General features: G+C 48.8%; 1 protein-coding gene and 1 long non-coding RNA gene across 2 annotated transcripts in view; one reads left to right on the top strand and one right to left on the bottom strand.

The window, feature by feature from the left end:
* Positions 1-10458, bottom strand: part of CDK15 (cyclin dependent kinase 15) — a 504364-nt gene extending 493906 nt beyond the window's left edge. Inside the window, exon 1 of the mRNA XM_069615506.1 lies at positions 10176-10458. Coding sequence (XP_069471607.1) covers positions 10176-10265 — 90 coding nt within the window. The 5' untranslated portion in view covers positions 10266-10458. The remainder of the gene's footprint in view (positions 1-10175) is intronic.
* The window catches only part of LOC138488487 (uncharacterized), a 205143-nt gene extending 191768 nt beyond the window's left edge, over positions 1-13375 (top strand). Inside the window, exon 3 of the long non-coding RNA XR_011274673.1 lies at positions 12999-13375. This is a non-coding gene — a long non-coding RNA (uncharacterized lncRNA). The remainder of the gene's footprint in view (positions 1-12998) is intronic.
* Positions 13376-14706: the final 1331 nt, after the last annotated feature.

Below are 14706 nucleotides of genomic sequence, written 5' to 3'. Positions count from 1 at the left end.
GGTAGCAGAATGCATTATAGACCACGTGGGAGTGGTAGCGGAATGCATTATAGAGCATGTGGGAGAGGTAGCGGAATGCTTTATAGAGCATGTGGGAGTGGTAGCAGAATGCATTATAGAGCACATGGGAGAGGTAGCGGAATGCATTATAGAGCACTTGGGAGTGGTAGCGGAATGCATTATAGAGCACGTGGGAGAGGTAGCGGAATGCATTATAGAGCACTTGGGAGTGGTAGCGGAATGCATTATAGAGCACGTGGAAGACGTAGCGGAATGCATTATAGAACACGTGGGAGTGGTAGCAGAATACATTATAGAGCACGTGGGAGAGGTAGAAGAATGCATTATAGAGCATGTGGGAGAGGTAGCGGAATGCATTATAGAGCACCTGGGAGTGGTAGGAGCATGCATTATAGACCACGTGGGAGTGGTAGCAGAATGCCTTATAGAGCACGTGGGAGAGGTAGCGGAATGCATTATAAAGCACTTGGGAGTGGTAGTGGAATGCATTATAGAGCACGTGGGAGAGGTAGCGGAATGCATTTTAGCATGTGGGAGAGGTAGAGGAATGCATTATAGAGCACATGGGAGAGGTAGCGGAATGCATTATAGATCACATGGGAGAGGTAGCGGAATGCATTATAGAGCATGTGGGAGTGGTAGCGGAATGCATTATAGATCACGTGGAAGAGGTACCGGAATGCATACTAGAACACTTGGGAGAGGTAGCAGAATGCATTATAGATCACGTGGGAGAGGTAGCGGAATGCATTATAGAGCACGTCGAGAGATAGCGGAATGCATTATAGAGCATGTGGAAGTGGTAGAGGAATGCATTATAAAGCACGTGGAAGAGGTAGCGGAATGCATTATAGAGCATGTGGGAGTGGTAGCGGAATGCATTATAGAGCACGTGGGAGAGGTAGCGGAATGCATTATAGATCACGTGGGAGAGGTAGCGGAATGCATTATAGAGCACGTGGGAAAGGTAGCGGAATGCATTATAGAGCACATGGTGGGAGTGGCAGCAGAATGCATTATAGATCACGTGGGAGAGGTAGCGGAATGCATAATAGAACACGTGGGAGTGGTAGCGGAATGCATTATAAGGCACGTGGGAGTGGTAGCAGAATGCATTATAGAGCATGTGGGAGTGGGAGCAGAATGCATTATAGAGCACGTGGGAGAGGTAGCCGAATGCATTATAGAGCACGTGGGAGAGGTAGCGGAATGCATTATAGAGCATGTGGGAGTGGTAGCAGAATGCATTATAGACCACGTGGGAGTGGTAGAAGAATGCATTATAGAGCACGTGGAAGTGGTAGAAGAATGCATTATAGAGCACGTGGGAGAGGTAGCGGAATGCATTATAGAGCACTTGGGAGTGGTAGCGGAATGCATTATAGAGCACGTGGGAGAGGTAGCGGAATGCATTAAAGAGCACTTGGGAGTGGTAGCGGAATGCATTATAGAGCACGTGGGAGAGGTAGCAGAATGCATTATAGCACGTGGGAGAGGTAGCGGAATGCATTATAGAGCACGTGAGAGTGGTAGCAGAATGCATTATAGAGCACGTGGGAGAGGTAGCGGAATGCATTATAGAGCACTTGGGAGTGGTAGCGGAATGCATTATAGAGCCCGTGGGAGAGGTAGCGGAATGCATTATAGCACGTGGGAGAGGTAGCGGAATGCATTATAGATCACGTGGGAGAGGTAGCGGAATGCATTATAGAGCACGTGGGAGTGGTAGCGGAATGCATTATAGATCACGTGGGAGAGGTAGCAGAATGCATACTAGAACAATTGGGAGAGGTAGCAGAATGCAATATAGATCACGTGGGAGAGGTAGCGAAATGCATAATAGAACACGTGGGAGAGGTAGCAGAATGCATTATAGAGCACGTGGGAGTGGTAGCAGAATGCATTATAGATCACGTGGCAGAGGTAGCAGAATGCATTATAAAGCACGGGAAGAGGTAGCAGAATGCGTTATAGAGCACGTGAGAAAGGTAGCAGAATGCATTATAGAGCACAGGGGAAAGGTACCGGAATGCATTATAGAACATGTGGGAGTGGTAGCGGAATGCATTATAGAGCATGTGGGAGAGGTAGCGGAATGCATTGTAGATCACATAGGAGAGGTAGCGGAATGCATTATAGAGCATGTGAGAGAGGTAGCAGAATGCATTATAGAGCACGGGGAGAGGTAGCAGAATGTGTTATAGAGCACTTGAGAGAGGTAGCAGAATGCATTGTAGAGCACGGGGGAGAGGTAACGGAATGCATTATATAGCATGTGGGAGTGGTAGCGGAATGCATTATAGATCACTGGGAGAGGTAGCGGAATGCATTATATAGCATGTGGGAGAGGTAGCGGAATGCATAATAGAGCACATGGGACTGGTAGCAGAATGCATTATAGAGCACGTGGGAGTGGTAGCGGAATGCATTATAGAGCACGTGGGAGAGGTAGCGGAATGCTTTATAGAGCACGTGGGAGTGGTAGCAGAATGCATTATAGAGCACATGGGAGAGGTAACGGAATGCATTATAGAGCATGTGGGAGAGATAGCGGAATGCATTATAGAGCATGTGCGAGTGGTAGCAGAATGCATTATAGAGCACGTGGGAGTGGTAGCAGAATACATTATAGAGCACGTGGGAGAGGTAGAAGAATGCATTATAGAGCATGTGGGAGAGGTAGCAAAATGCATTATAGAGCACCTGGGAGTGGTAGGAGAATGCATTATAGACCACGTGGGAGTGGTAGCAGAATGCCTTATAGAGCACGTGGGAGAGGTAGCGGAATGCATTATAAAGCACTTGGGAGTGGTAGCGGAATGCATTATAGAGCACGTGAGAGAAGTAGTGGAATGCATTTTAGCACGTGGGAGAGGTAGCGGAATGCATTATAGAGCATATGGGAAAGGTAGCGGAATGCATTATAGATCACATGGGAGAGGTAGCGGAATGCATTATAGAGCATGTGGGAGTGGTAGCGGAATGCATTATAGATCACGTGGGAGAGGTACCAGAATGCATACTACAACACTTGGGAGAGGTAGCAGAATGCATTATAGATCACGTGGGAGAGATAGCGGAATGCATTATAGAGCATGTGGGAGTGGTAGAGGAATGCATTATAAAGCACGTGGAAGAGGTAGCGGAATGCATTATAGAGCACGTGGGAGTGGTAGCGGAATGCGTTATAGAGCACGTGGGAGAGGTAGCGGAATGCATTATAGATCGCGTGGGAGAGGTAGCGGAATGCATTATAGAGCACGTGGGAAAGGTAGCGGAATGCATTATAGAGCACATGGTGGGAGTGGCAGCAGAATGCATTATAGATCACGTGGGAGAGGTAGCGGAATGCTTAATAGAACACGTGGGAGTGGTAGCGGAATGCATTATAAGGCACGTGGGAGTGGTAGAAGAATGCATTATAGAGCATGTGGGAGAGGTAGCGGAATGCATTATAGAGCACCTAGGAGTGGTAGGAGCATGCATTATAGACCACGTGGGAGTGGTAGCAGAATGCCTTATAGAGCACGTGGGAGAGGTAGCGGAATGCATTATAAAGCACTTGGGAGTGGTAGTGGAATGCATTATAGAGCACGTGGGAGAGGTAGCGGAATGCATTTTAGCATGTGGGAGAGGTAGCGGAATGCATTATAGAGCACATGGGAGAGGTAGCGGAATGCATTATAGAGCCCGTGGGAGAGGTAGCGGAATGCATTATAGCACGTGGGAGAGGTAGCGGAATGCATTATAGATCACGTGGGAGAGGTAGCGGAATGCATTATAGAGCACGTGGGAGTGGTAGCGGAATGCATTATAGATCACGTGGGAGAGGTAGCAGAATGCATACTAGAACAATTGGGAGAGGTAGCAGAATGCAATATAGATCACGTGGGAGAGGTAGCGAAATGCATAATAGAACACGTGGGAGAGGTAGCAGAATGCATTATAGAGCACGTGGGAGTGGTAGCAGAATGCATTATAGATCACGTGGCAGAGGTAGCAGAATGCATTATAAAGCACGGGAAGAGGTAGCAGAATGCGTTATAGAGCACGTGAGAAAGGTAGCAGAATGCATTATAGAGCACAGGGGAAAGGTACCGGAATGCATTATAGAACATGTGGGAGTGGTAGCGGAATGCATTATAGAGCATGTGGGAGAGGTAGCGGAATGCATTGTAGATCACATAGGAGAGGTAGCGGAATGCATTATAGAGCATGTGAGAGAGGTAGCAGAATGCATTATAGAGCACGGGGAGAGGTAGCAGAATGTGTTATAGAGCACTTGAGAGAGGTAGCAGAATGCATTGTAGAGCACGGGGGAGAGGTAACGGAATGCATTATATAGCATGTGGGAGTGGTAGCGGAATGCATTATAGATCACTGGGAGAGGTAGCGGAATGCATTATATAGCATGTGGGAGAGGTAGCGGAATGCATAATAGAGCACATGGGACTGGTAGCAGAATGCATTATAGAGCACGTGGGAGTGGTAGCGGAATGCATTATAGAGCACGTGGGAGAGGTAGCGGAATGCTTTATAGAGCACGTGGGAGTGGTAGCAGAATGCATTATAGAGCACATGGGAGAGGTAACGGAATGCATTATAGAGCATGTGGGAGAGATAGCGGAATGCATTATAGAGCATGTGCGAGTGGTAGCAGAATGCATTATAGAGCACGTGGGAGTGGTAGCAGAATACATTATAGAGCACGTGGGAGAGGTAGAAGAATGCATTATAGAGCATGTGGGAGAGGTAGCAAAATGCATTATAGAGCACCTGGGAGTGGTAGGAGAATGCATTATAGACCACGTGGGAGTGGTAGCAGAATGCCTTATAGAGCACGTGGGAGAGGTAGCGGAATGCATTATAAAGCACTTGGGAGTGGTAGCGGAATGCATTATAGAGCACGTGGGAGAAGTAGTGGAATGCATTTTAGCACGTGGGAGAGGTAGCGGAATGCATTATAGAGCATATGGGAAAGGTAGCGGAATGCATTATAGATCACATGGGAGAGGTAGCGGAATGCATTATAGAGCATGTGGGAGTGGTAGCGGAATGCATTATAGATCACGTGGGAGAGGTACCAGAATGCATACTACAACACTTGGGAGAGGTAGCAGAATGCATTATAGATCACGTGGGAGAGATAGCGGAATGCATTATAGAGCATGTGGGAGTGGTAGAGGAATGCATTATAAAGCACGTGGAAGAGGTAGCGGAATGCATTATAGAGCACGTGGGAGTGGTAGCGGAATGCATTATAGAGCACGTGGGAGAGGTAGCGGAATGCATTATAGATCGCGTGGGAGAGGTAGCGGAATGCATTATAGAGCACGTGGGAAAGGTAGCGGAATGCATTATAGAGCACATGGTGGGAGTGGCAGCAGAATGCATTATAGATCACGTGGGAGAGGTAGCGGAATGCTTAATAGAACACGTGGGAGTGGTAGCGGAATGCATTATAAGGCACGTGGGAGTGGTAGAAGAATGCATTATAGAGCATGTGGGAGAGGTAGCGGAATGCATTATAGAGCACCTAGGAGTGGTAGGAGCATGCATTATAGACCACGTGGGAGTGGTAGCAGAATGCCTTATAGAGCACGTGGGAGAGGTAGCGGAATGCATTATAAAGCACTTGGGAGTGGTAGTGGAATGCATTATAGAGCACGTGGGAGAGGTAGCGGAATGCATTTTAGCATGTGGGAGAGGTAGCGGAATGCATTATAGAGCACATGGGAGAGGTAGCGGAATGCATTATAGATCACATGGGAGAGGTAGCGGAATGCATTATAGAGCATGTGGGAGTGGTAGCGGAATGCATTATAGATCACGTGGAAGAGGTACCAGAATGCACACTAGAACACTTGGGAGAGGTAGCAGAATGCATTATAGATCACGTGGGAGAGGTAGCGGAATGCATTATAGAGCACGTCGAGAGATAGCGGAATGCATTATAGAGCATGTGGAAGTGGTAGAGGAATGCATTATAAAGCACGTGGAAGAGGTAGCGGAATGCATTATAGAGCATGTGGGAGTGGTAGCGGAATGCATTATAGAGCACGTGGGAGAGGTAGCGGCATGCATTATAGATCACGTGGGAGAGGTAGCCGAATGCATTATAGAGCACGTGGGAAAGGTAGCGGAATGCATTATAGAGCACATGGTGGGAGTGGCAGCAGAATGCATTATAGATCACGTGGGAGAGGTAGCGGAATGCATAATAGAACACGTGGGAGTGGTAGCGGAATGCATTATAAGGCACGTGGGAGTGGTAGCAGAATGCATTATAGAGCATGTGGGAGTGGGAGCAGAATGCATTATAGAGCACGTGGGAGAGGTAGCCGAATGCATTATAGAGCACGTGGGAGAGGTAGCGGAATGCATTATAGAGCATGTGGGAGTGGTAGCAGAATGCATTATAGACCACGTGGGAGTGGTAGAAGAATGCATTATAAAGCACGTGGGAGTGGTAGAAGAATGCATTATAGAGCACGTGGGAGAGGTAGCGGAATGCATTATAGAGCACTTGGGAGTGGTAGCGGAATGCATTATAGAGCACGTGGGAGAGGTAGCGGAATGCATTATAGAGCACTTGGGAGTGGTAGCGGAATGCATTATAGAGCACGTGGGAGAGGTAGCAGAATGCATTATAGCACGTGGGAGAGGTAGCGTAATGCATTATAGAGCACGTGAGAGTGGTAGCAGAATGCATTATAGAGCACGTGGGAGAGGTAGCGGAATGCATTATAGAGCACTTGGGAGTGGTAGCGGAATGCATTATAGAGCACGTGGGAGAGGTAGCGGAATGCATTATAGCACGTGGGAGAGGTAGCGGAATGCATTATAGATCACGTGGGAGAGGTAGCGGAATGCATTATAGAGCATGTGGGAGTGGTAGCGGAATGCATTATAGATCACGTGGGAGAGGTAGCAGAATGCATACTAGAACAATTGGGAGAGGTAGCAGAATGCAATATAGATCACGTGGGAGAGGTAGCGAAATGCATAATAGAACACGTGGGAGAGGTAGCAGAATGCATTATAGAGCACATGGGAGTGGTAGCGGAATGCATTATAGATCACATGGGAGAGGTAGCGGAATGCATAATAGAACACGTGGGAGTGGTAGCGGAATGCATAATAGAACACGTGGGAGAGGTAGCGGAATGCATTATAGATCACTGGGAGAGGTAGCAGAATGCATTATAGAGCATGTGGGAGAGGTAGTAGAATGCATTATAGAGCATGGGGGAGAGGTAGCGGAATGCATTATAGATCACGTGGGAGAGGTAGCGGAATGCATAATAGAACACGTGGGAGTGGTAGCGGAATGCATAATAGAACATGTGGGAGAGGCAGCGGAATGCATTATAGATCACGTGGGAGAGGTAGCAGAATGCATTATAGAGCACGTGGGAGAGGTAGCGGAATGCATTATAGATCATGTGGGAGAGGTAGCGGAATGCATTATAGAGCACGTGGGAAAGGTAGCGGAATGCATTATAGAGCACATGGTGTGAGTGGCAGCAGAATGCATTATAGATCACGTGGGAGAGGTAGCGGAATGCATAATAGAACACGTGGGAGTGGTAGCGGAATGCATTATAAGGCACGTGGGAGTGGTAGCAGAATGCATTATAGAGCATGTGGGAGTGGGAGCAGAATGCATTATAGAGCACGTGGGAGAGGTAGCCGAATGCATTATAGAGCACGTGGGAGAGGTAGCGGAATGCATTATAGAGCATGTGGGAGTGGTAGCAGAATGCATTATAGACCACGTGGGAGTGGTAGAAGAATGCATTATAGAGCACGTGGGAGTGGTAGAAGAATGCATTATAGAGCACGTGGGAGAGGTAGCGGAATGCATTATAGAGCACTTGGGAGTGGTAGCGGAATGCATTATAGAGCACGTGGGAGAGGTAGCGGAATGCATTATAGAGCACTTGGGAGTGGTAGCGGAATGCATTATAGAGCACGTGGGAGAGGTAGCAGAATGCATTATAGCACGTGGGAGAGGTAGCGGAATGCATTATAGAGCACGTGAGAGTGGTAGCAGAATGCATTATAGAGCACGTGGGAGAGGTAGCGGAATGCATTATAGAGCACTTGGGAGTGGTAGCGGAATGCATTATAGAGCACGTGGGAGAGGTAGCGGTATGCATTACAGCACGTGGGAGAGGTAGCGGAATGCATTATAGATCACGTGGGAGAGGTAGCGGAATGCATTATAGAGCACGTGGGAGTGGTAGCGGAATGCATTATAGATCACGTGGGAGAGGTAGCAGAATGCATACTAGAACAATTGGGAGAGGTAGCAGAATGCAATATAGATCACGTGGGAGAGGTAGCGAAATGCATAATAGAACACGTGGGAGAGGTAGCAGAATGCATTATAGAGCACATGGGAGTGGTAGCGGAATGCATTATAGATCACATGGGAGAGGTAGCGGAATGCATAATAGAACACGTGGGAGTGGTAGCGGAATGCATAATAGAACACGTGGGAGAGGTAGCGGAATGCATTATAGATCACTGGGAGAGGTAGCAGAATGCATTATAGAGCATGTGGGAGAGGTAGAATGCATTATAGAGCATGGGGGAGAGGTAGCGGAATGCATTATAGATCACGTGGGAGAGGTAGCGGAAGGCATAATAAAACACGTGGGAGTGATAGCGGAATGCATTATAGATCACGTGGGAGAGGTAGCAGAATGCATTGTAGATCACATGGGAGAGGTAGCGGAATGCATTATAGAGCACGTGGGAGTGGTAGCGGAATGCATTATAGAGCACGTGGGAGAGGCAGCGGAATGCATAATAGAACACGTGGGAGAGGCAGCGGAATGCATTATAGAGCACGTGGGAGAGGCAGCGGAATGCATAATAGAACACGTGGGAGAGGCAGCGGAATGCATTATAGAGCACGTGGGAGAGGCAGCGGAATGCATAATAGAACACGTGGGAGAGGCAGCGGAATGCATTATAGATCACGTGGGAGAGGTAGCAGAATGCATTATAGAGCACGTGGGAGAGGTAGCATCATTTGTGGGACAGGGGATTAGAGACTATGACAGAGCGATGCTTCAAGTCACATCCAGGTCGTAGTGAACAGTTGTTAGTTTCGGCTCACAGAGGTGGTGCACTAGCCACCACTATGAGGAAACACGACTGTTATTAAAACGATATCGTGTATTGAACCTTTTTCTGGCATGTGTGGAGGGATACATATATGCTAGTAGCTTACCCGTGGCCCCTTCATTGTGTCATCGATCTCCTTGTCACATCAAAGCAATGTACAACACCATTTCGGCATGGGAAATACATCGCTCTGAAAGGGAATTGCCTACTGGGCATCTGTTATCGAAATCCTTGACATATTAAGATGATTTAAAACGGCCGTTCTGTCTGCTGGACAGTGCACTGGAAGTGAATATGTTAATCGCGGCTACTAAGGAACTCCTGCTGTAATACAAGCTTATTAAGCGTGGCTGCCTGGAGCTACTTGCTTTATAATCAGCACAAAGGTCTGAATTAAAGTATCCAAATGGCCTTATTTTTTAATTTTCCATAGAAAAGGTAAAGCACGCAGAGACATGCTATTATTAGTTGTGTCTTGTACTGAACACGTAAAGACTAGTAGTCACGGGTTTTCTAATTGTATTTGGGATATCGTGTAGCAAATTGTAAATATACATTTTGTAATGTTAAATATTTATGAATGGCTGTAGAAAAGCATAAACGGTTGGATTTTACAATGCTAAGATTTGTATGTGTGCCTCTCGTTGCTCCTGTCTTACGATTTAGTATAATTGTGAGAAGCAGGAATGCCCCCGCACCCTTTCCACCGCCCCCGTTTCAGCTCACAACCAGGAATGCCATCACGTGGCTGTCATGGTACCACATCGCATGGGTCTCCTTTATCTAGTAAGTATCAAGTCAAAGATTCTAATCCTGTCTGGTCCGTCTCCCCCTTTCATCCTACTAAGCCGATGAAATGAGGTCTATTAAGTTTAGCAATAGCGTCGTATGGCTACACAATATATAATACACACATCGAGTGGGGACTTAATATAAAGCGTCATCCTGTCTCCTTGGGTGGTCCGTGGTTGCCACTTGTAAAGTATCCATGACGCAGGTTTATTTGCCCATCTTACCTCCACTCGCCTACTCTGCAAGCTGCCGTCCGAGCTCCTCCGATCCGGCTCGTTTCGACGGCATCCCGGAAGGCACAAAACGACACCCATGTCACATCGGCCTCCAACGCGTCTCTGATTTCCAAACCGACTTTCTGCCTCCAAAGTGCTTCTAACCCTTAAGGCCTACACGGCGTCCAAGGCTCCTCCAGGCCCCAATCTTTAAAGCAGCAAACAGGCCTGCTCCATAGTGTAGAAAGCCCCTCTCCCCACTAAAGCGCCCTCTCTTCAGCCATTTGTCTAGTTTTATTTTCTGATGGTCATAAGCCCTGCTGTGTTCGAAGCAAATCACATGAGGGCTTCGAGCAGGCGGTCTCATGACTAAATAAGAATTGCTCGCTATCAGTGCAGAAAACACAGAGCAGGGCGCAGGCCAAACAGCTTTTATTAGCAAGAAATGTTGAAGTAGTCCCAGTTAAGCTTACATGACGGGGGAGGACCGCAGACACATGTCATGTGATCATATCAGCAGGGCTTTAAGTGGGGTAAGGTGTAAATATGTATTTCTATGTTTAGAAAAGATGGCTTGCAAAGTACACAAACCATAGTAAGGTACGCACACAGATATATAACATGCATATATATGTGTGTGTGCATACCTTACGGTTTGCCTACTTTTCAGGCCTTTTTTTTTTTAAACATTTCGGTTTTTATAAAAGATGGCTTTGAAAGTACACAATTCAAGCCATCATTTATAAAGCTTTGACTACGGACAAAATTGTCCGTCGGCAAAGCTTTATAAAAGATGGCTTGAATTGTGTACTTTTCAAGCCATCTTTCATAAACCTCGAAAAATGTCAAGGAATCCCCAGGTTCGCCAGACGCCTCGGCGACCTGGGGAAACAAAGGGACAGTAGCTGCCTCTGGTGACCCCTCGCGCGAGAGGTCACCAGAGGCAGTTACTATGACTTACAGAAGTGGCAGCCAGGCACAGCATTGCTGTGGTTGGCTGCCACTTCTGTCAGATCGCCTGACTTCATGGCAGGCGCATCTCCCGTCGCGGCTGCCGCCGCAACGGGATTATGCATCCCGGCAATGTTGCGTGCGGTGTGACGGGGGCCCCGGCAGGTCCCGGCCCACTTAAAGCCCTGCATATCAATACGTCACACTAGGCCATGCCGTGGTATGAGATTTTTTTGTTGTCGCTCACATTCAATTGGATATTTCTCATCTGTGAATGGTGCAGTGAGCTAAAACGCGGTTGTAGATCCTCCCGGGTGGGCATCTTCCCAGAGAACAGGTTATGTAGTTGTGTTGGCTCTAGGTAGAGGGGCTCCCAGACCTATTTTAGTAAAATTTTGGGGAACTTGGAGTTTCACCATAATTTACCCTGTGTAATCGAGACATGGACCCCTTGCTCACTGTGCTTAGAGAGGCACAGCTTCACCTCACTGATGAGGCCCGACTAGGCCGAAACACACGTCTAGGGTTTCTGTTGGTACTCTTGTTCAGAGAATTGCCTAGCGTTTCGGTGCTGGACTGCCCAACTGGGTGGTGTTACAGGAGGTCTGCTATGGACACCAGCACTCGACATTCCACTGCCTGTGGGCGTTGGGGCCTGCTCTGGACATCCAGCAGCCCCCATGGTGCTATGGGACTCCAGCACCATCGGGGGCGGGGGGACAGCCAGCCATGCCCCTGACCATGCGGACCTCTGCCACCATACTGGCACAAGGGTACCATGGCATCAGAGCATGCAAGCCTGTGCTTCCACATGTAGGCCTGGAGGCGTACATATATGAGACACGGACTCAGTCATTCCTCTTGGGAGTCTGCAGCCGTTCTGGTGTATGTGTCTGCAGAGGCTCCTTTTATTAGCTTGGGCCATGACACAGTCATGGCTGTTAAAATGGCAATGCACAGGGGAGGGACACATTCCCTTAAAGGGGCCCCACACTGGGAAGGGTCGCACACCACAGACCTCCTTTTTCATAACACACAACTGTTACTAAAGTATAAACAATCCCCTCCCCCATTACAGAACAACACTACTTGAGCTACTTCAGAATCATAGGATCAACAACAAATAGGATATGCCATGGTTACACACATGGGCTCACATGATCATACACATACTATACACATTAATACCCTCTACAGATATACCGCGGCTAACAGTCGCGGCTGGTGAACCGCCGCTGCAATGTTGGCAGTTCGACCACATGTTTCAGAAACCCTTTATTAACCTGGGGTGTGGAAAACTGCAACCACTGAATGACAGCATTGTTAGGGGGCGCTAGAGGGACATCCCACATAGCGGGACGCCCCTCAGGTCACCCCACCCCTCTACAGGGTCTCTCCACCCCTCCCGCAGGAAGGGGGGGAGCCAGTTCTCAGGGCACGAGCTTCCGGCTTGCCCTGGGGACTGCTTATAAGCTGGGGAGGGACTGGAGCCCAGTCTCTTTCCAGTGCCTCCCCAGCTTGAATTCCCACCCTCCATCGGCCTTCTGGAGCAGTTAGCAGCACCTACTGCTGGGGGGTAGAATGCTTTGGATTCATGGCAATTTTCTTTGCAAACTGAAGTAAGAAAAAGTAGCTAGTAGAAGGGAGGTCAATAGCAATATGAAGGAAGGTGATTGCTGTTTCCAGTGGTTGCAAGGTGTAAGTAGTTGTATAATGTTTTCTTAACAGTGGTTTAAGGTTTTCTGACGTTGGTATATAAAGAATGTAGAATGTTTTCTCTAATGGTGTTATAATTTTCAGCAGATTTCGAGGTGTAAGTGGTCAAATGTTGTTTGCTCATGATTTCTGTATTATGTATTAATTGTTCCATTTCTTTCACAGGCAGAGTTCGGTGCAGTCCGAGCCAGGGAGGAGAGTATGCTGCGGCTTGAACCGTGGGCAGGTTTCCCGATGGCCGCATGCGAGCCAAAATCGGACGAAGGGCACTAAGTCCCTTAAGGTCACTTGAGATTCCTCACCTTCAAGAGTCAGTGGCCTGAGGAGGAAGTACTCTGTGCAGTACAAAGGTGGAGCATATGTCCGGTGCCTTGCGGAAACCAGGGGAGGCAAGGGGACACCGAGAACATTCAGCAGTAGAACTTTGCCCTGCTTTTGGGCCACTTTGAAAGTATGGTTGCGAACCATGATGTTTGTGGGCTGGGACTGCCCCCGTTTTGTATGCTCCAATAAATTGTGACCTGTTGTTTCCAAATGTAAAACCAGTGTCTGTCCATTGTAGTTAGTATGTAGGTCCCTAGGTATGTTTCTTCCTCACAAAAAGAGGGGGGGGTGGTCAATGGGGGCTGACACCGCTAAGCACGTAGCAAATCTGCAGGCTCACAGCATCAAAACATGTGTTTACTGAGTCCTATTTACGTAACTGCAGGACTGCAGGAGACCAGTTCACCTTCCATCAGCGTCCGTCTAGGATAGCCATTTCCATGGGTCCAGGTCTGTTGATCTTACAGTTCAAACCAGTAAAGCCCCACCTGGGGGCACCAGGGGACACATCGGCTTAGTCCCTTGATGTTGGGGTAGGCAGCGAGACACGGGTAGAAGGGCGTCCAAGCTGAACCAGGGTCAGGCTCAGTCAAATCCCTTGACATTGGACTGTCAGCGAGACACCAGTAACTGGGCGCCTAGGCTGCACCCCATGATGTTGATAGGGCCCGGAGTGACAAGATATCACTCATCCCTCCTCTCTTGACCCTGCCCTCCCCAATCACGAGTGTCACCACGTAACAGAGGTACAGGAGGGCGCACAAGCACTCAGGAGGAGCTGCAAACCTCCCTTGCCGCTAGCTCTTCTTCTGGGCAGTGATCTTGAGGTCTGCGTTGGCTGGACACGGATGATGATGTGTGACATGCGTCATGCAGAGGCCTCCCCTCCTCTTCTCCATGCCCTAGGAGGGCAGCAGAACTCTCCCCCCCGACGGGAGGTCCCGGTCTTCTCGGGGCAGCAGATGTCGCAGAGGTGCCACCACCTCCGATCCCGGCCACACGAGCACCCTCATGAATGAGGACCGCGACCGGAGAAAAGCATGCCAGGGCTTCCTTGTACCTCTCCACGGTAATGGACTGCCACCCTCCTCCCTTCTCCCTACTCCTCCCCCTTTGCGGAAGAAGAAAGAAAACAAATTAGAGGGACAGCAGGGGAACGGCACATCACGGGGGTTCCACTCCTCATCGCCAATGTTACAGGGGGTCTGTTATGGACACCCAGCAGCCACCCCGTAGTGCTATGGACACCAGCACTCGACAGGCCCACTGCCTGTGGGGGTCGGGGCCTGCTCTGGACATCCAGCAGGCCCCATGGTGCTATGGGACTCCAGCACCATCAGAGGTGGGGACATAGCCAGCCATGCCCCTTACCATGCAGACCTCTTCCACCTTCCTGGCACGAGGGTCCCACGGCATCAGAGCATGCAGGTCTGTGCTTCCACGTGTAGGCCTTTAGGCCTACATGAATGAGACACGGACTCAGTCGCTCCTCTTGGGAGTCTGCAGCCGTTCTAGTGGACGTGTCTGCAGAGGCTCCTTTTTTTAGCTT

This window comes from Ambystoma mexicanum, chromosome 9 (genome assembly GCF_040938575.1).
Source record: "Ambystoma mexicanum isolate Mex_15411 chromosome 9, UKY_AmexF1_1, whole genome shotgun sequence".
Lineage (NCBI taxonomy): Eukaryota > Metazoa > Chordata > Amphibia > Caudata > Ambystomatidae > Ambystoma > Ambystoma mexicanum.
This window is presented reverse-complemented; position numbering and strand designations above follow the sequence as displayed.